This window comes from Acinonyx jubatus, chromosome D1 (assembly GCF_027475565.1).
Source record: "Acinonyx jubatus isolate Ajub_Pintada_27869175 chromosome D1, VMU_Ajub_asm_v1.0, whole genome shotgun sequence".
In the NCBI taxonomy this organism is placed as follows: domain Eukaryota; kingdom Metazoa; phylum Chordata; class Mammalia; order Carnivora; family Felidae; genus Acinonyx; species Acinonyx jubatus.
In genome coordinates, this window is record NC_069390.1 from 103,919,044 (window position 1) to 103,941,294 (window position 22,251).

General features: G+C 43.3%; 1 protein-coding gene across 5 annotated transcripts in view; it reads right to left on the reverse strand.

Moving 5' to 3' along the window:
* Window positions 1-22,251, reverse strand: part of POU2AF2 (POU class 2 homeobox associating factor 2) — a 483,397-nt gene that overhangs the window by 31,491 nt on the left and 429,655 nt on the right. Inside the window, exon 1 of one of the 5 annotated variants that reach the window (XM_015082702.3) lies at window positions 4,701-12,194. The exons of the other annotated variants lie outside the window; for them this stretch is intronic. Within the exon in view, the coding sequence (XP_014938188.1) occupies window positions 4,701-4,710 (10 nt within the window). The 5' untranslated portion in view covers window positions 4,711-12,194. Of the gene's footprint in view, window positions 1-4,700; window positions 12,195-22,251 lie in introns of those variants that run through there. 5 annotated transcript variants of the gene reach the window in all.

The window sequence follows — 22,251 nt, forward strand, 5'->3', positions numbered from 1 at the left end:
ATGGGGGTTAATGCCATCTCCACATAGATGAATTTCAAATGGACATCATCCTTTAGCCCAGACCCATCCGGCCCGGACTTTAGACTTGGATGTCCACGTTCACACAGCTGTCTGCTGGACATCGGGAACCCCACGCATCCAAACCTGAACTCCATCCCCTGCCCCTCCGCATTTGCTTTGTCTGGAGACCTCCTTTGTCTCAGCTGAGGGTTACTCCCTCCACGCCGCTGGTTACTCACTCCCAAAGCTATCGGGATCCTACTGGACTCGCTCCCTCCTGTACTTCACAGGCTGTCCTCGAGGAACTCATGATGGTGCCGACTGTTCCCCACCTGCACCGCTATTGTCTTGCCATCTGTCGTGTGGATTACTGCAGGAGCCTTCAGCATCCCTCACCCGCAGTGTCCCAGTCTATTCTCAGCCCGGTAGACAGAGGGATCCGTGAAAAAACAAAGCACAACGGTGTCACTTCTCTTCTCAACACCATACTGAAATGGCTCCCCATTTCAGTCAAAGCCAAAGTCCTTAGAATGGCCCCAGGTAACCTTGCTGCACGATACCTCTGATCTCACCTCCCAACACTCTCGCCCTGCTCACCGTACTCCCATCAGCCTCTGAAATGCACCAAGCACACCACTTCTGCCTTAGAACCTTGGCACTGGCTGTCCGCTCTCTCTGGATTATTCTTCCCCCCGTTATCCGCGTGGCTACACCCCTGTGTCCCCTTCACGTCTTGGCTCCAATGTCATCTTTTCAACGAGAACACATTTAAAGTTGCATCTTTCCCACGAAACACTCCTAACCTGCCCCACCCCACTTTACTTTTTCTTTCTATGGACCACTTGTCACTTTACGATGGCCTATATAATTTCCTTATGCATTAGGTTTATTGCCTACTGCTGTCTGCTGTTTGCTAGAATGTAAGCTCCACGAAGGTGGAGATATTTGCTTGTTTTCTCACTCACTGAAACATCTCAGGTGCCAATGCCTGAATGGTGTCTGGCACATAGTAATTATTTTTAATTATTTCTTAATTATTTGTTGAAAGCATCCTGTTTTTTGGAGTCGGGGAGGGGTGGTAATGACATTAACGAACATGTTGAAGGTCTTGAAAAACAGACTGAAAAATTATACTTTATGTTGTAAGTGATGGAAACCACTAAGCCTTCTGAACAGGAGAATCTTGTGATTTTATCATTTGGGGAGAAGATTTGGAATACCGTTTTGGAAGATTAATCTGAAGATAGAGCCTAGGATGGGTTTGAGGGCGAGGGACCACAGAGGATGGGAAAAGGTAAAATAGAGGCTAACCAGAGACAGTGGAAATGACAAGGAAAAGACAGATTTAAGAAAACTTTCAAAAGAAAACACACACATGCACATACATACACACATGCATATGCACAATAAAAAAAGACCACCAGGATTAAGAAGAACAATCAGGAAGGCAGGGAAGAGAGTCGGTTTTGATGGGGAAATAAGAATTCAGTTTTGAACATGGTGACTTTGAGGTTGTGCTGGCATAATCAAACTCAAATACCCTATAGATAGGATGATGGCTTTGACCAGCACTTCTAAGAAACACCTTTAAAACTATGGTAACCAAAACTACAAAAATAAAGGGCTCAAAGGAAGACTTTGTGGCAATAGGAGACTAGGTATCCAAGCACTGAGCCTCAGTGGCAGCTACAGTTCTGATGTCCAGGGGACCGCAGGGGACAGGGAAGGTGGAAGCAGGGAGGAGAGGTCAGAAATGAAGGCATATATTGGGGTGCCTGGGTGGCTCAGTCAGTTGAGCGTCCAACTTTAGCTCAGGTCATGATCTCACTGTTGGTGAGTTCGAGCCCTGCATCAGGGTCTGTGCTGACAGCTCAGAGCCTAGAGCCTGCTTCGGGTTCTGGGTCTCCCTCTCTCTCTCTCTGCCCCTCCCTTGCTCACGCTCTGTCTGTCTGTCTCTCTCTCTCTCAAAAAAGAAATAAAAATTAAAAAAAATGAAGGTATGTAATGTACCAGAGTGTTAGCATCAAGGAAGTGAATAAAAGATGGACTATAGAGAAAGGAATAACCAGTGGTGTCCAGAATCTGGCACCTAGGACATGATCAATAAACACTTGTAGAGTAAATAAAATATCTTAGAGGAAAATGAAGGCACAGAAAGGCTATAAGGTTTGGAAAGATAAATATTCTCAGAATGTGGGAGACAGCATTTTCATGAGAGGGGGGATGAAACCCTGTTACTGGGGCTTCTGAGCCATCAGCACAGAGCCTGATGCGGGGCTCCAACTCATGTACCGCGAGATCATGAACTGAGCCAAAGTCAGACACTCAACTGACTGAACCACCCAGGGGCCCCTCATATAAGTTTTAATTAAGCAGTGGAACCTGGTACAATTTCTTTAAACTGTCACCTGGACTATTCTTGGTGTTTTGAGGATTCTGGAAAGTTCTCTAACCTTTCCTGCCCTCCCTCTTTACAGAGGAGTCAAAAATTCTATCAGTATTCCTTTTCCCAAACATTTTCCCCCATGTGCATCGTCTGTTTAAAGAATCCACACCTGCATAAACCAGGAGATGCTTGAGCGTTTTTATTCAAATACCCCTAGATACAAACTTGCATTCAGATCAGTTGTTGAGAGAACAAAGACCCGTGTTTCCGGAGAGAAAGCATAAGCAAATATATTATGAAGAATCAACTTATCCTTTAGAATTTGGAAAAAAAGTTTTTTGTATTGCCATATTGTCATTATGTACATGCAGCAAATTGTCTGAGTCACGTCCTCTCCTTATTGCTGTCTATTCTGATAAACAATTTGGCCCATAGTACACTTAACGGTACTGTTGCTTTAAAACTGTTTTTGAAAATTAAACATTTTCTCCATTAAAACAAAATAATATAAATTTTAAAATGTAAAATATAAATTATAAAATATATATAAATACATATAATATATAAAATTATATATATATATAAAATATAAAACAAAATACATATTAAATTTATATTATAAAAAACACATTTATAGTATTTATTTGAAGTAAGCACCGTATTATTTTACTATTTTACTTATTTTACTATTTTTGATAACACCTGTCTGGAATACACTTCTTTGCTGTCCCTAAGCAGGCGCTTGTTATCTAAGGTAAGGGAACAGAGATCGTTTGAAACAAACAAACAAACAAACAGAGAATAAAATAGAAAACCATCCCATAACTTCAGGAAAGAGCAATTCATATTTTGAGTTCTATCATTTGGTGACAGAAAAATTCAGATAATAGATGATGGGCTCACACATGCTCACTCAAGACAGATTAGAATAAAAATTCTGAATGATGGGTAATTGATGGACAACATCCATGCTTGTTCCATTTCTTGGCCTGCCAGTGAAGTACCAAGAATGAGGTCCGGGACAGTCCGGTGTCCCTACGGTGTGTGGCTCGGGGGCCCCTGACCACCGCCCTAGCCCAGCTCAGCCTGCCTCACTGAGGATCAGAGCCCCCTTGCCGAAGGGAGGCAGACACCCACGTAGGAATAAAATGTGCTAGCTCTACACTCTCTAGGGGCTTGGTGTTTGTGATTCCACTCCAGATCTGTGGGGATCCTGTCATGTCAGGGTTATTATGGGAAACCCCCAGAAGGATACAAGGAAAGGCAAGTTCAGCAATTAATAATGAAGTGTTCAAATATCAACTGCTAGGCAGAAAATAATATATACTATTTATGAAAGCTTCAACTGGAAAGAAAGACTAAAATTTTTAAGTGAGGCCAAATTAGTTAGCATGTTAGGATTTTGCACAAGTTCGGTTCGCTCACAGACCCCTCCCCATGACGACCCTTCTCCCACCCAAAGCCTCACGGCTGCATCCAAAACTTAACACTTGTGTCAATAACCCATTCCGTGCCGCAGCACACGGATGCACTTGTGTGATGGCTCTATCCGCTTATTTTCTGAGATCAGACTTTGAAGTGCTGAGGCATTTACAAAAAATACCAATTTTTCCTTCAAGGTACCTCACAAGGCATTTTTTGAAATACTCTGTCATTATTTGTTAACACTTAAAATTCTAATTTTTTAATTTCAAATTTGTTCCTGGATGGGTGGGTTTTACTCCATGTTGCCACTCACATTTGTGTCCTCAAGAGTGAACAAACTGGGAAAGATCTATATTCAGTTTGAACGCATGAGACAACAGCTCGGGCTGTTCTCTATCACACGTATGTGGACCGCCCTCCATTCTTAGGCTAAGAACCTAAATCAAGATGCATGAGTAAAAGACCTTTCGAGTTCTCTATAAATCTGGATTCCTCTCCTGCACCTTCCTTAACTTTGAGAGCTTAATGAGAGTTGTTCCATTTAACACAACGTTTCGCTCACCTGGAAAAGAGTGCTGTAATACCTAAGCTTTGTTGTATAAAAATGATGTTCAGTAGAGCTGGTCTCCAAAACAGATAGCTACCTAAGCTCTAGGCAGCAAAAGTAAACCTAACAATCAGTAACCAAATGTGAAAGAATTATGAAATTGTCACCAAGAGTTCTAAATTGTTGGTCTCTAGTCGCGTTTTTGTACTTTTATATGTTCTAGCCAGAATTTAGGGCTATTTCTTCTTGCCCTTTGCTCTGCATTATGACTTTGTGATGCCAAAAATAAACATTAGGATTATTAAAGTTTTTTTTGAATTTTAATAATTGAGAGTGACTCACCATTTTCCATTCTGGATGGTTCTGGTGAATCTCCTTCTTAACGGCAATGTAGGATATCTGGTGAATGTGTTCTCCTTGATAAGGGATCCTGGTCTCTGGAAAGGTCAGCCTGGTCCTGATGGGAAAGGCTTCTGTACCTGTCAGTGATGCTTCTGAAATGACTTGCTTTAGATTTGATTAAATGCAAATCCTTTGGTGTCTGTTTCTCTACAATTTGCATCCCCAATGTGGATTATATATAAGGTATTTTTTTCTTCCTCAAGATTTTTATTTAGTAACAATGAATTTCCACTAGGAACAAACTCTCTTAAAAGTTTATTGTAGAAGCAAAGAATCCATGATTTGTTTTCTGAACAACAGCAGCTTTTTCTATTTCTTTAATTTAATTTGGAGTTAAATTTCAAAAAATAGTGCTTATGGAAAAGCTCATGTGTCCCAATTAGAAATATAGGTTCTATGCCTGTATATACTTAGGGGTATGTATCACGAGTATACAGTTTTTAGGCATCTTTCAGATATAGATAGAATTCTAGGAAGACACAAAATCAAAATGAATACAAAATAAATACATTTTAATACAATTGGATAGCCTTATTATACACAAAACATAAATATATGATCTAAGGTACAGGTTCTTAAACCTGGTAGTACCTCAGAATTAGCACCAGAGCTGGTAACAGGTAGCATCTGTGCCCATGCCCAATTCTAATTCAGAATCTTTGAAATAGGGCCCAGATAGCTACATTTTATTAATTAATTAATTAATTAATTAATCTATTCGTTAAAGTTTATTTATTTTGAGAGAGAGAGAGAAAGACAGAGCACAAGTGAGGGGAGGGGCAGAGCCAGAGGGAGAGAGAGAATCCCAGGCAGACTCTATGCTGTCAGCACAGAGCCCGACAGGGTGCTCGATCCCAGGAACTATGAGATCATGATGAGCTGAAATCCAGAGTCGGAGGTTTAACCGACTGAGCTAGCCAGGTGCCCCCAGATAGCTCTCTTTTAAAACAAACATGCTATTTTTTTTTAAAGAGTCTTTTTGATGTATACTCAGTGTCATAAACTCCTCTACAGCAAAAACAAAACAAAACAAAACAAAACAAAAGACAGATTTTAGGTACTTTCTGACATTTCCCTTATTCATTTTCAAGAACCCAGAATTGCTTCTTAACGTAATTTTGGTTCTGTCTCCCAGTCCCGAATAGAGTTAGTTCCTGAACACCTTCAGAGTCAGCCAGGATTGGCATAAGACCAACCCTGGAATTTCGGGACTTGACACAGGTATGATCTACTGGTCCTCTAACCCGGCTGTATCTCTCACATGCCCTTATCCCATTTCGGATCAGTGGATCTGGAGAACAGCATCTGGCAATGTGCCGGATAATCTGCGTTTGAAACGTGCTCCTGACCCCACGAAATTCTTAATAAATACTGAAGGTTGCCCCCCACCCCCTGAGCTTGCTGTAGCTGATACCTTGGGGGTTTTCAGATAAGTCATCGACTTTCACATCTCTTTACCTTTGTTTACAGTATTCTCTCACATTGAAGCATGCTGCCCTCACTTCGGGGGATTAAAGGTCTACAAATCTTTCAAGACTCAGCACCAATGCTATCTTCATGGAGATGAATTTAATGGCCCATTTCATGGTGCTTCTCGCTTGAATCTCTCCAAGGGCACTGATTTCATGCTGCTTTCCATGCAGGTCAGTGGTTTGCATATCCGTCCCTCATCCCCGACCAGACTATCTTTCTCTTCTTCTCGATATTCCCATAGCACTTCACTGTGTTGGCGTTGGTGGTGCTGTGCACGTAGTAGGTCTCCAGTGAGGGCCGGCCATGCTGAGGGAGCCCTGCCATAGAATCCACCAGAAACAACAGTTTCTGGGTACAAGCAGCAATATCAGGGGGATTTCGTTCTTTTGCACCATAAAGAAATGTTACCATGAGTATCACCTTTGTCTTTCCATGATCTGAACACACCACTGAAGAGTTTGTAACCATTTCCATATAGGCTGGTCCTGTATCCAAAACTCAAAGACATGATGATTTTCTAGAGGCAGGTTAATGGAGAAAAGTCCAGAATCCTGCAGAAGTTTTTCAGATATTAGATGTCATTGGAAAAGCTGGAATGCATTGACCTGCAAGAGATGCTTGCTTGTACTTTAAAATACCCTTTAGGGGAGCCTGGGTGGCACAGTCTTAAGTTAAGCATGTGACTCTCGGTTCCAGCTCAGGTCATGATCTCATGGTTTCATGAGTTCGAGCCCCGCATCGGGCTCCATGATGATGGTGCAGAGCCTGCTTGGGATTCTCTGTCTCCCTCTCTCTCTGCCTCTCCCCCACTCGCATTTTCTGTCTCGCTCAAAATAAATAAACTTAAAAAAAAATCCTTTCTTGTGCTGTATTTGCATACAACTCCAGAATTGTTTCCATAGAATTAAATACAAGCTAAATAAAAATTAAATGAAAAGATCCCAGAAAGGTTGCTTTCTTATCCCAAGGAAACAAATCTTTGCAGCTTGGAGTGGATAGCTGTTGCTGGCAGGGTGTGGGTTGGCAACAAGTTTTGTCTGTGTTTACTCCAGTTGCTGGTGGGTTCGGAAACATGGCACAGACACAGTCAGGCAGGACGCTGGGTCGAAGTCGGATCTAGTGATGGTCTGGGGCAGCCCGTTAAGGAGGAGGGTAAAACAAGGGTATGTTTTGGTAGAATAAACACAGATCCACATAGCTCAGGCACGATTAGTATTTGTCTCCTTTATCTTGTATCGGGAACACCCCTCAGATATTCCGACCACAATGTTTCTGTATCAGCTTTTTTATTCATTCCAGGACTGGGCACCTGCTGCGTGGGTTGGGTAGCTCCTGACAACCTGGCAGGGGCTTCAGTGATACATTTGCTCTAAGGTGGTTATGGGTGAGGATGTGGAGGGCAGGTGTGAGGGACCCCAGGGCAGGCCTGCCAAAGCAGGGACCAAGGCACCCTGTCTCCCCCACCCTGCCTTTGTTCCAGGGCTTCCCTATTTCTCAGGCCTGTCTTTAAGGGATGGTTACGGGGAGCAGGTAAGGCTGCTCAGTGGCTGTGCTCTACTGGTATAGCGCATAGGGGTCCAGGGACACCCTTATTATAGGCTGTGGGAACAGAAGGGAGAGGCTTCACATGCCTCTCAAATGGAGAAAAGAATGGGCATTGTAACATAATAAGAAATATATATTTGGTCTCTGCCCTTGGTTCCTGACACAGAGCTCCTAAAACCTTTGTAATTTCCTGAATGACAGGGACGCTAGGAGCATTTTGTTTTTTTCTAATATTTGGTCTTTGACTCTGGTTCCTGGCTTAGAGCTTCTAAATCCCTTGGAACTTTCTGGATGGCAGGAGCATCTTTTGCTCTAACGAGGTGACTCTTGGTGGGCTCCTAGGTAGCCTCAGGATAGGAGCTGGTCACCAGAAAGACAAGGCCATGATCAGAGGAATTTTCAGCCTCATGCTCTATCCTCTGGAAAGGGGAGAGGGGCTGGAGACTGAGTAAATAACTGCTTTTGTCTGTATGATGAAGTCTCCATGAAAATCCCTAAACTACATGGTCCAGAAAGCTGAGGGGTTGGCGAACATGTCCAGGCACTGGAAGGTGGCACCCTCAGACAGGGCATGGATGGAAGTTTCACGCTCCTTGGCTTAGATATCTGCTTCATTCAACTGCATCCTTTATAATAAATCAGGAATAGTGAGTAAACCATTTCCCTGGGTTCTATGAACCATTATGGCAAATTTATTGAATCCAGGAAGGGCTCATGGGACTTCCTGTCAGTCTGGCTTCAGTCAAGGGTACAGGTGACAACCTGTGACTTGGAATTGGCATCTGAAATGGGGGGGAGCAGTGTTATGGGACTAAGCCCTTAGCCTGTGGGGTCTGCACTCACTCTGGGTAGTTAGCGTCAACATTGAGTTAAATTGTAGGATCCCCATTGGCATCTGCTGAGAACTGGAGAATGGCTTCGTGTGTGAAAACCCACACATTTGGTGTTACAGGTGTTGAGAGCAGAGGAAAGAGACACATGTCTTTCCTTTAGGCATGAGCAAGCACATGCCCAGTGGGCCCAATGGGGTTCTCACATGCAGACAGAAGTTTCTTTTCTCGCTATACTTGGATAGGTGTGGAGATTGGTGGGGCTCTGGCGGCTATATGTCTGCTTCTATGGCACGGAGGCAGGTTACTGGGTTCTGCTTCATTGAAGATGGGGTCATCGTAATCCTGATGGAGACCGAGCAGAGGAGGGGCTTGGCCATCATAGTTTGCCAAGTAAAGGTGAGGACAGCTTGAAGCAGACTTGAGGTACAGAGAGGGGCAGGCTAGGTACCAGATACGGCCACTCTAAGCCAGCTGAACTGTCATTTAGAGACACCTGCCTGGGATTTGTAATTGTGTGTGTGTGTGGGGGGGGGGGTGCTTGGCCACTTAGCATTCAGTCCTTCTACATGTGGCCAGGTTCATGGCCATAGCTTTCCCTTGAATCTGAAAATAACGATTTTGCAAATACTCTGGCATTTGGGCATATGGAAGCTTGGTTGGTAGATTTTCTCCACTGGGTGGGGGGGGGGGGCACTCAACAGGCAGCTTGTATTCCTCAATTTGCATGGGAGGAAATGCAGCCCTGGACCTGCTAGGTCAGAGGAAAATCATTAAATTGATCCTGGTGTTTTGCCGGAGGCACAATGGAGTTACAGCCATAACTGGTAGGGTCTGGAGGCCCCTCCCCAGGGGGGCTTCTTTGGCAGCAGGACATGCTTCTGGGGGAGGCTGATCCATAGCCATAGGAGAGGGCGAATGAGATGGCCTAAGAAGCCTTCGGGAGGCAGTAATTTTATTTCGCAGGCTACACTATTCTGTGACACCCTCGGGACTCTCCAAGAAGCATGAAAGCGCTCAAAGGATCTCTTCGGCACAGGGGAAGGGGGATGGATTTATCTGCTGAAAAGTACACAGGGCCAGAAGAGAGCTCTTGGACTCTGAGCCTTACACTTGAAGAAACCAGTCCTTTCCCTGAGACTATTCCCAAAATCCCTCAGAGAGGGGATCTTAGGGATTGGGGAAAAAGCTGAGGGAGCTGGTATGTTTGTGCTGAAGGTGAATGCCTACCCATTCCCATCCCTGGGAAGGTAGGTGAGCCCACTTGAGGGATTCTGGCTTCCTGGCAGGAGCTTTGCCTGAAGCTTGGCCCGAGCATACTTCCAGGAGGAGCTTGGAGGACGTGATGAGCCACCATAACAAACAGATTCTCGTCAGGTGCAGCCTGGTGTTCAGTGATGAGAAGGTCTTTGCCTTTATTTGGATATTGTCTCTCCCTGAAGCTAAGGCACCAATGATTGTAAGACAACCATGATTTTGTGTGTCCCTGCCACTGTGCATTCAACTGGTTGCTAAATCTTGTCAGTCCTGCCTCCATTGTGGGCTCCCATTGAAGGCTCCTTCTCTGGACCTTTAACTTGTTCCAGTATGTGTTTTCTCATCTCTGGCTATTGTGCTGGTTTTCTATGAGTTTCTCTATCCCCAACCACCCCCTTCGCTCCCCCTATCCCAATCAACCTCAGATCTATGATCATTCATTCCCCAACTTGAAATCCTAGAAGATACCCTAGAGCTCACCAAGTGCAGGAACAGGTTCTCATCTGGTCTTCCACAACGGGGCCCTCGCCACCCCCTCAGAATCTTGTTTCGCTTGTACCTTAAACCCTTATGCTCACTGCTTCCTAGGTTTTCCCCACATTTCATTATCTTCAAGCTTTGTCTCACACTGTTCTCTCCACTAGGAACATTTTGTTCTCTTCTTTATCTCCTGAAAATGTTCGTATCCTGAGCTCAGCTTAGAACAAAGGTGAAGAAGCCACACTTCACTCGAGGATGGAACCAACGTTGAGAAATGAAAATAGAGGTGAGCCAAAATACACAAGAGAGAACCTAGTCAGCAGAGCCTGGAGGTTTAGGAACTTGAGCAGAGAGACTAACAGGAAGGTGAAAGGTGGACTGTGATGCCAGTCCAGATATGGTGAAGGGCAAGAACTCTTGAGGCTCAAACAGGGGAAGTACTGTCGCCTGCCTTGGTCTGAGTACCGGGGGGGCTTTCTGGGGCTGGGGTGCCTGTAGAGTAGACATAATCAAGTCTAGGGGCTGAAAAGAACAGTTGGAGGCTCATTCTGAGAATATGTTCCAGAACCTTGGTTCCTGCAGAGTCAGGGGGCTATTACACTGAGCACAATGCTAACCTCAACTGACTTGGGACCAATCTCTATAGATGGACCACCACTGAACCTGGCACTGATTGACGCTACATTTGGCTGCTTCCTGGATCTACTTTTGTCTGTGCAGACCTCTCCTGTCTGATCCTTTGATTGCTTGGACTTTCTCCATTCCCCTTAGGTTTCTAGAGGTAGAGAGGAGGGAGCCCAGTCAGCAGCCTGGTTTCCTGGGGCTGGACCCTACCATTCTGAATTGACTTTACCAGTTAACAGCCTTGTCTGTATCAGACACCAAAGCACGAGCACGGCTCTGCATTCTAGAAGCTGTTTTTACATCCTCTTCTCTCAGACTGTATCTCCTAGCTGCCTCTCTTTCCTGTAACTCTCCAATGTGACATGCCTGATCTACAATAGAGTTCTTCTGGAGGTGCTGACCTGGCCTGCGAACTTCTCTCCTGCAGAAGTGCACGGGCAGCCTTGGTCTTGCTTGGTCTGTAGGACCTTGGTCTGGCCTCCTTGGGCTGCTCATTAACATGTGCTAAGTAAGACACAAGGAATGGACACCCACTAACAACGCCTGAAAGAGCAAGGAAGGAGGGTTACACCCTGAAACAGTGCATTCTATTGCCCTTCTGTTACTCCAAGGTTTTTGCATAAGCTCAATGGAAACTGTTCTTTGAAAAGAAAGAGCCTTCTCTTTCCCATTTTCCCTTTCTTTCCCTGCTTCTTCACTGTCACTAACTTCTCTACTGAGTCTCCCCCAGATGCTGAATAAGGCCCAAAGATCTCCAGGGTGGTTTACAGTCCTGGGGAGAGATCTTAGGAGACACAGTTTTTCAGTCTATTGGGGAGTATGGGGTTGAGGTCTCCTGGGGTTTGGGGTTCAGGTCTCCTGGATTCTAGTTCTTGCTTTTTTCCTGATAAGCTGGGTAAACCCTTAAACAGGCTAGCAAAAGAAATACATCTTTTAATGATGTGTGGCTATAGGCTACAGGGAAATATAGAAAGGCTTTGAGTGTGGGTAGGTTTTCTTCTCAGCTCCCTTTTCCAGCCTTGGACAGATCACAGTTCCCTCCTTGCCTTGGATTCTCCAGGGATATCCTTAAGGGGTATTTTCAGTTTAAACCACTAGGTGGTGCATCAACCCTATCAGTGGCTCATCAAAATGGCTGGCTCTGACAGCTGGGTTTTAGGACAAGGATTTTTGGGGAGGCCAGGACTGCAATGTATTAGAAGGAATGTTACTCTTTTCTTCCTGAAAATCCCGGAAGTCAACCTAAATATTCTTTCTATGACTGCCTGCGAAGAAGGAGGCCATTTCCCCAACTTCTCTGTCTTTTCCCCTGACTCGTTCCACCTGCCCTTTGCTGCTAATTGGAGTAGGAAATAAGACATCCAGGAGGACCGTTCTTTGGGTGGTCCTGGGGTGGGACGTCTTCTCTTGTTCATGAGAGACAGCAAAGCCAACTGTTTAAGCACAGGATCTAGATTTATTGGATCAGATTTAAACCTGCCTCCACTTATAAATTTGTAAACAATGGTGAGTCACATAACTTCTCCTTGCCTCAGTTTCCTCATAGATAAAATGGGGATAAAGAAAGTGACCTGCCTCAGGATTGTTACACTGTGGTAGTGTAGCTTTTATTTATTAATGCTGTCCAGATTAGATATTAGATCAAACCAAGCAAGCTTTAGTTTTTGGTAGGTTCAGTCTGCCATCTTGCTGGCCCTGGTGAGAGAATGTCTTTTCTAGTCTTTTCTCCCAGAGGGAACTTCGGTATGCCTCCTGCCTCCAGGATTGGGGGAGCCCTACCTATGACCACAGAGCTGGTAGAAGATAGTCAGCCTGTTCCTCTGGCTTCAGCTTCTTCTAGTTGTCCATGCCCTTGGAGGCAGAGCCTCCAGACCATACGCCAGGGCCCCAACTCAGGGACCATACGCCAGGGCCCCGTACCCCTGTCAGCCTGCTCTGGACACTTCCTCCCTCTGTGACCATCATGCATTTCACTTGGTATTTTTTTCTTTACATTTCTGGGTCTTCTGTTAGATATAAGACTCTTGGCGTCAGTTTGGTTTAAAACATTTATTCGGTGGCTCTTTTGGTCAGACGCTGGATAGTATATTCTATTCCTGCAAGGGCACTGTTCCTGGAGCATGTATCTTCCAGTAGCCTGGGAGCAGGACCCAGCCCTCTGCTCCTAGTGAACAGTAAGGACTGCAAAGTCCTCGTCAGTCCATTGGGTGACCGCGGGGAGAGAACGGCCCTCTCTTCTTGACATCGGGCTGTCCCATATCCGGAGAAGTCTCTGAAAATCACAGAGGGAATATCCTGTCCTCGACTGATAACAACTCTCCTTCCTTAGATTTATCTGAAGTGTCTGCATTTTATGTTCTTCAGATTTGTCTTCCAGTTAGTGGCTTGTTGATGGAATTTTGGGGTCACGTGGGGACTGGAGGACAAAGGGAGACTGAGCATGAACTCCCTGAGGTACCAGAGGAGGCACGGGGGGTCTGTTCTCTGTCACCAAGCAGCTGCTTGCCTTCTTCAGCTGGACAAACAGTCCTTCCCTCCTGACTGCCTCACAAGAGAGACCACCTTTTGGACAGGAGAGGATTTCTGTGCCTACATGAGAAAGATGTGTCATCCTCCTCATCGCTGACAGACAGATTTGTGCCTCAGGTTTTGTGGTAAAAATATTGTGTCTTTTTTTTTTTTTTTAGAACATTTTAATGTTTATTTATTTATTGAGAGAGAAAGCACGAGCAGGGAAGGGGCGGAGAGAGAGGGAGACAGAGTCCAAAGCAGGCTCCAGGCTCTGAGCTGTCAGCACAGAGCCCGACGCGGGGCTCAATCTCATGGACTGCGAGATCATGACCTGAGCTGAAGTTGGACGCTCAACCAACTGAGCCACCCAGACTTGCCCTGCCAACTTTTTTTTTTTTAAAGCCACTTTTTTTCTGTAGAAGACTGCTGAAAGCTGTTGAGTGATCTTTCTGCTGAAACCCCGCAAGTGGGAGCTGGGCCCACAGCTGAAAACAACAGGCAGGAACTAACTGCCATTAAGGAGAGAGTCACCAACTCATGGAGGGCCCCGGAAGCCACCTCCTCTCTGCTTATTAGGAAGTGATGAACAGTCCCTCTACACCACCACCTGCCCCCACCCACCTCCCGCACCCCCACATCTATGTAAGAAAACAAAGGAGTGAAGGAGGAGGCGGAGAGAAAACAAGCCATAGCCGTGTGGTATTTGTGCTGAGAAGTTATTTCCTCTCTGTGCCCTGGGTGATGGAGGAATGGATTGTACACCACTCCTCTCCTCAAGTCCAGCGACAGGGAGCCTCCAAGGAAATTACCTGTAGAAGGTGGAGAAGGGGAGGTGGGCATCCTGGTCTCCAAGTGGGTGACTTGTTGATGTGCCCTGGCAGGTCCTGTCTGATCTCATCAACGGGGGGAAGAGGACTGGAAGACGGTGGGGCCCAGAGGTATGGCCATGGTGAAGCACATGTGTCTCCCATGGGACTGGAGAAAACTCTGGAAGGTAGCTGGGCTTGCATCACTTAAGAGAGCTGTCCTGAGAGGGGTGCATTGACCCTGTGGCGCTGTCTTCGGCCCTCCCCTGCAGGTGCAAGCTGTGGGCAGTGGGGGTGGGGGAGAGCAGGCAAGGGGTGGAAAAGGTGGAGCCCGGCTTAGGTCTCCAGAGTCAGAGAAGCAAGAGCTCCCACAAGGGTTCTTTGAAGAGCCGGTGTTTGAACGCCAACCCCATGGGGGGTTGTCTATAGCTAGTTAATGTCACCCTGAGAAGCAGAGCCGCCTTTGGGGAGAGGAGCCACAGAGGCCAGTTAAATAAGAGACGCTCTCTCTCTGCCTGCTTCCCCCCAGCATCCTAGAGACCAGACCCTGAAGGGGAGGGGAAGGCATCCCATGCCCTGGTCCTCTCTCAACTCCTGGGGTCTCAGGTTGTGATATGCAAATCAAGTTGGAGATCAGAGTTTCAGTTGGACTGAGTTTTAATAATAGAAAAATAATCAGAAAAGGTTTGAAACCTGCCTGGCATGTCACTAAGGAATGCAAAGGGCCGATCTGATCACGGTTGCTTGAAGGCAGTAATTAGAGAAAAATAAAACTATATCATGTTCCTATACCACTGAGTTGAGACAGAGCAATATACTAATTACAAGCCTTTTAAAAATGATTTGTACCAAAAGAGACATAGGCATCTCCAAAAGAAATATTCATAGTATTAATTAGAGATGTCTTTATTAGCAAGAAGTTACAAACGTTTCTGTTATAAGACACAAATGTTTCCTAACACGAATATCTTAATCAAAAGCAAATTATAAAAGACCACTTGGTGTTAGGTCTTAATAGATTTTCACACACTTTGAGATAAGAGTTGAGGGTAAGATTAAGGATTATTGAGTATGTGTCAACTATATTGCAATTAAAAAAAAAAAAAGGATTATTGGCCTAAACTTGTCTTGCTAGCCTTTTTAGAGTAGGCTCAAAGTCTACCAAGGATTCAAAAACTCATGTCGATTAAACATTCCTCAGCGCAGGCTTACATTATCAGAACATCTCTGGAGCTATTCTAGAATACATCCGTTTGGACTGATTCGGTCCAAATACTCAGTCTCCAGGAGCTTCAGTTCATTCTCTTAGGACAAATGGATGGGTTTAGTAACCGGTCCCCACCCTCCACCACCAAGTCAGAAAAGATGTACCCACCTGGTGGGGTCACCGTGTTTGTGCAGACACTAGGCATGCCTTCTCTCAGCCTATAATTATTATTATTATTTTTTTTTTGCTGGCCATTGGCTGTCAATTGTGACCTTCTTTCTGACTAAGATTCCTCTTCTCATTGTCCCTGACCATGACTTCAACTTAGTCTAACTTGTTAAATTCTCTTCTTTTCCAAGACCTTTGCTCTGCCTATTAAGGTCTGCTGTCTGTCTGCTTAAACACTTCAAAACTGTGTCACTTTTTGTTTTAAAGCCATTTTGGTATTAAAGAACATGACATGGGGGTGAATAAGGATAGCAGTTTTTGCAAAGAGGAAAGTCCTTGTGGCAGGGCTAGATCTCATTAAATCGGTGTTTTCTGACATATGTTCAGTATATCTTTCTCCCTCTACTCTCTTCCTGCTGCCTGGGGGTTGTTTGCTCGTCCCCAGCCCACACAGAAGCAGGAACAAAGACTTAAAGGAGCCGCTGGCCTAACTCAGGAAGAGGAGACTGGGATGTAGGCCCATATTTAGCTGGGGTTTCTGCCACCAAGGCAAGGTAAGTCTGAAGGTAGGGGAAAGGGAAGAGCAAGTGGCAGTGGAGGGGCAGACTGTAGTATTTGAAGCGGGGAAGGGAAGAAACTCAGGCTTGGTGAGCATTAGGAATGCCAGGGAAGGTGAGGAATTTGGGCCCCCTGGTGAGAGAAGCAGCAGTAAATGGGGAGACTTCATCCACTGCATCTCCCTTTGGCCTGAGGAAACCATGGGCGTGGCCTCCTTGTTTCCTACCTTAGGCCAGGCTGAGCTGGTCTGCTAGCTTGTGGGCGAAAATGATGCATTTCACCTGAGTTTTAAGTTCTGTGTCTGCTCACTCTAGGGGAGGCTGATCTCTCAATTAAATACGTTAGTTTTGCAGATTCGAATGAATTACAGGGTACAAAATAATATTTTACCTGGGTATTACCATAGTTTTTTGGATGTTCCGTTTGCTCTGAATACAACATTCCATTGATCTTCAGGATTTACTGCCTGATCTGGATCTTTCTGTTATGAGGGTCGTCCTAAGCAATGCCAGCTTTTTAAGTGACTAACCAGTGGTTTAGCTGGACACTCAGAAGTCCAAGTCTGGCTTCAAATTATATGTTCCAGCGACAGATTCTTGCTTGATTGCTTTTGTAGAATTAAGTATACACAGATATATCATCAACACTCAGTTTCCAGTGTCTATTGAGTCAATTTTGGGATAGGGAGTGCATTTGTTCACCCGTGAATGTGTACACACATGTAAATATGTTACAAAGTAGCAGAAATTGTGATTATAGGAAGGGAGGGGTTTGTTGTTCCTGCAACAAAACAGGGTTAAACGCGAGAGAAAATTTGGTATAACTTCTGACTTCCCCCAAATGTAACCACTAATCACCTACTGTTGACCAGAAGCCTTGCCAATAATATAAAGAGTTGATTAGCACATATTTTGTTATATGTATTATATATGGTATTCTTACAGTAGGTGAAGCTATAGAAAAGAAAATGTTCAGAAAATCCAAAGGAAGAAAAAATAGATTTACAATGCCAGATAGTAAAAAATCTGCATATGAGTGGATACATGCAGTTCAAACCCGGATTGTTCAAGGGTCAACTATAATCTGGCTAAAGTAACATATATAGGTAGTAGCTTTATACTTAGAATTATCTTATGGATAAATATTTCTTGGCCCCTGAATACGTGTTTATACAGAATTATAGCAGGACATGAACATAGAGGTGTGAACTAAGGCATTAAGATACAAAATATGCTGTCTACCAAAATGAGATGTGAGAAATAAATATATAATTAGAATCATGCAGTAGGTAGCCTTTTCAGACTGGCTTCTTTCATTTAATGATATGCATTTAAGATTCATCCATGTCTTCTCGTGTCTTGATAGCTTGTTTCTTTTCATCATGGAATGATATTCCATTGTATGGATGTTGCAAAGTTTATTTATCCATTTACCTACTGAAGGACATCTCGGCCGCTTCCAGTTTTTGACAATTATGAATAAAGCTGCTATAAACATTTGTGTGCAGATCGTTGTGTAGACATGAATTTCTCAAATCACTTGGGTAAATACCTAAGAGTATATGAAAAAACTGTATTTAGCTAAGAAACCACCAAACTGTCCTCCCATGTGGCTGTACAGTTTTGCATTCTTATCCACAATGACTGAATGTTGTTATTGTTCTGCATCCTTGCCAGCAATTGGTATTGTCAGTTTTTTGGATTTTAGCCATTTTAATGGATGTATGGTTATATCTCATCATTTTAATTTGCAGTCTCCTAATGGCAATGGGTGTTGAGCATCTATTCATATGCTTATTTGCTATCTATATATCTTCTTTGGTGAGGTATCTGCTCAGATACTTTGCCCATTTTTTACTTGGATTCTTTGTTTTCTTATTGTTGAGTTTTAAGAAATTTTTTTTTTTCTATTTTGAACACAAGTTCTTTATTGGATAGTGTTTTGCAGAGATTCCTCCCTCCCTAGTCCGTGGCTTGTCTTTTCATTCTCTTAAGAGCATTTTTTTGCAGAGCAAAGGTTTTTAAGGTTAGTAAATTTCAATTTATTATCAATTTCTTCTTCCATGGATTTTGCTTTGGATGTTGTATTTAAAAATTCATTGCCAGGGTGTCTGGACAGCTAAGTAGTTGAACGTCTCTTTTTTTTTTTTTTTTAAACTTTTTAAAGTGTTTATTTACTTTTTGAGAGAGAGAGAGTGAGAGAGAGAGAGAGAGAGAGAGAGAGAGAGAGAGCAGGTGAGTGGGTGAAGGGCAGAAATCGGGAGACACAGAATCTGAAGCAGGCTCCAGGCTCTGAGCTGTCAGCACAGAGACTGGCACGGGACTTGAACTCACATATGGTGAGATCATGACCTGAGCTGAAGTCGAATGCTTAACCTACTGAGCCACCCAGACACCCCAGAACTCATATAGCATTTAAATAGTTGTTTCCTGCATTTGCGTTAGTGTGGGTCAAAGCATGTGCCCTCAAACACTGTAACTATATCCAACAAGTAAAAACTTGAAATGTATCATCAAGTATAAACAAATTATAAATGTTGATTCTACTCTCTGGTGCCACATTTAGGAAGGAATTATGTTGTATTTCCTATTCTTTATATTTTATAGTTATAACCCAAACACAATGTAAGTACTTCCAAATAATATTTCTGCTTTGTTTTCCTTAAAGGTATAAACTTTAGGTTTCCTCAGTAACATTGCAGTCTATTAATTACCAGCCATTCGTCAGGGCTTGTGATTTTTCCTGTGGGTGTATCACCACATCAATTATGGCTTCTTCTGTACAGCACAAGTACTTTAAGGTATTTTCTTTTTCTTTTTTAATTTTTTTTAATGTTTGTGTATTTTTGAGAGAGAGAGAGAGAGAGAGAGAGAGAGAGAGAGACAGTTTGAGCAGGGAGGGGCAGAGAGAGAGACAGACAGAGAATCTGAAGGAGGCTCCAGACTCTGAGCTGTCAGCACAGAGCGCAACGAGGGGCTCGAGCTCATGAACCATGAGATCATGACCTGAGTTAAAGTCGGACACTTAATGGGCTGAGCCACCCAGTAGCCCCTTAAGGTATTTTCTATCTCTTATCTCATCTCAATATCTGAGACAAAATTATAATGTGCACCCTCCGATGTACTTTGGTTACAGGGTCTCATAGTTGGTATTCTTGGGAGATGTTTATGTAGTCTCCAGGGTTGTCTAGAACTGCCCTTGTCCAGTGTGAACGATGTGAGCCGTTAAGAATCGACCAACAATATTAAAGTAGTTTGGAAACGATTAAGCATCTGCTCAGTAACATGATTATTTTACATTTTTCCATGTTTGCATTTCAAAAAAAGAAAGATAGTGTTGGAATTCACCTCTTTGCAGAAATAAACCTGTTTAGCTGAGAGTGACTAGTTAACCTAGATCAGGGGTAGGTTAACTTTTTCTGTAGCTGTCTCAGGCCTTCTGGGCCAGACAGTCTGTCTCAACTACTCAACTATACCATTGTAGCATGCAAGCAGTCATAGATAATATGGAAACTAATGAACTGAATTCTAATAAAACTTTATTTATAAAAGTGTCAGCATTTGGCCTGCAGGCTGTAGTCTGCTGATCCCTGGCTTGGAGAGTAGATGTCAGCTTCAGACTTTGTTTGTATGTAAGTGGAATTAAACGCTAGTAGGCAACTTGTAAAATCTAGCAGGGAGTGGTAATTACGATGGACGCTTTTGCTACCTGCCTGTCAGGAGGACTCTAAGAAAACTTTCCACGTACCAGAATTTTATCTGAAAAAAATTTTAAGAATAAGAAAGAGCTAGTGTCAAACGCCATCTTGTCTGTTCATGGAAGGAAACAAAAGAAAGGCAAATTCCATCATGGTGCAGATGAGACATTGGCCCCTTGTGTAGCACTGCCTTGCCATTTCCGAGGGAGCCTCTAGTGGCTTATCTGGGACATTGCAGAGGTACAAGAAACACACACACACCCAAACTTAACACACTTCCTTCATAGGAAAGGCTCTACCCTGTCGGTCACGGTATATTTGTTCCTACTTTAGAAGAAGTTACCCAGTTTCTTAGTCCTGGATGGATGACAATCAGCAAATTAGAAAGGGAAATTAAGAGGGGCACCTGGGTGGCACAGTCAGTGAAGCATCCGACCCTTGATTCCAGCTCAGGTCATAATCTCACGATTTGTGAGATCGAGTTCTGCATCAGGTTCTGCACTGACAGTGTGGAGTCAGCTTGGGATTTTCTCTCCCTCTCTCTCTGCCCCTCCCAGCTCACACGCGTGCCCCCCCCTTCTCTCTCTCTCTCTCTCAAAATTAATAAATAAACTTAAACAAAACAAGAAAGGAGGAATAAGAAAGGTGTTGCTGGAGGCTCACAACCTGCACGGCCTGAGAGTAAAGGAAAGACGTGAGCTTAAAAAAGACACACCAATTCAACCCCCCAGCCTTGCAGTCATTTACTACTGGGATCAACAGTCCTTATGTACAGATTACTGCTATTGATTCTGGCGAAGATAATTATGAAATATGGACAAGATCAGTCGGAAGCATTGTGGAGATAAAGGGATATTGATGTATGTGTGCTTACAAATAGATGTTTTACTCAAGCTCAGTGAGACTGACTGAAGTAACGGCTTAAATGGATATGAAAGAGAGCAGTTTTCTGAAGAAACATTCACTGATTGTTTAGCATCCCAAAGTACGGAGGGAGCCACTACCACATATATTTCCTGGAGACAAAGGTGGGCAAGGGCCCTCTGGAATTATAAAACAAAATGAGATTAGGAGCCTAACTGATCTTGACCCCAGGTCAACGTGAAAGCCTTAAGCATATTCTGTCTACTATCTTAAGAAAAAGGAGAAAAACACCCACATGTGTAACAGCTTTCCAAAAATGATTTCAATCCAAGTGGTTAAAATTATTAATAAAAAAAAGTCTTGGCACTTAAAGGCATAAAATTATTTGAAACACTTCATTTCACAATGATGTTGAATAAATAAAGCATTGCTCTCCTTAAGTAAGGCCAGGTGTAGAAACAAATTACTTTTTTTTTTCTTCTCTTTCTTTTCTTTTCTTTTTTTTTTCTTTTTTCTGAACGTTTTGGAGATTTGTACTTGCATAAGATTGTTTCCATATAGGACAAGGTGTGGTGGGGGATTAACTGTTATTTGGTAATTGTGATCAATATTAAATACCCAAGAATAATTGATTCTTCACATGAATTAATTTCAGGCAAATAGTAAGCTTAGATACCTGACACCAATACAAGTAATGGAATAACTGCCAAACATCCTTCTTTTTTCCTACGTGGGAAGCATTTATATGACTGAGACATTATTTGAAATTCTTAAATTATCTAAGGTTTCCAATCTTGTTGGAAACCAGAATTGACTGCACATTTTTTTGTTTTTAAAACATTTACTTGTTACTCAGACTAATTTAATCTGTGTACTGTTCTTTCCTCCTTTTCCATATGATAGGTGAAATATAGTAGATATAGATGAAGACCCTGTACTCTTCCCTAGTCACACTGTTTCTTACCCCAGAGACAACCTTTATCCAAATTTGTGTGTTTATTGTTTTGTATGTGTATTTTAATTGCTATGTACTATTCCAGTGTATTTATAAGCCACAGTTAATCCTCTACCCATCTGTTGATGGCATTTGGGTTGTCATACTGGTATAAACAATAATGAAATCAACTTTCCAATGTGTTTCCATGCACATTTATCTAGAAGCACTATTTCTGGGTTTGTTTCTTTCCAACCTGGCTTTTTTTTTTACAAAATTTATCTCTCCTGTGGCTGCACCAATGTACAGTCTACTCCGTGGGTGAGAATTCTCACATATCCACATCTTCAACACACTCAATATTATCAGGCTTATCATTTCAAAAATGTTGCCAATCCGATAATATTGAAACTGATGGGTTTTGTTTGCATTTGCTTGACTTGTTAGTAACCCTGAACATCTTAACCATATATTTTTCATGTGTTTGTTAAAGCTCATATTAGGGGCGCCTGGGTGGCTCAGTCGGTTGAGTGACTG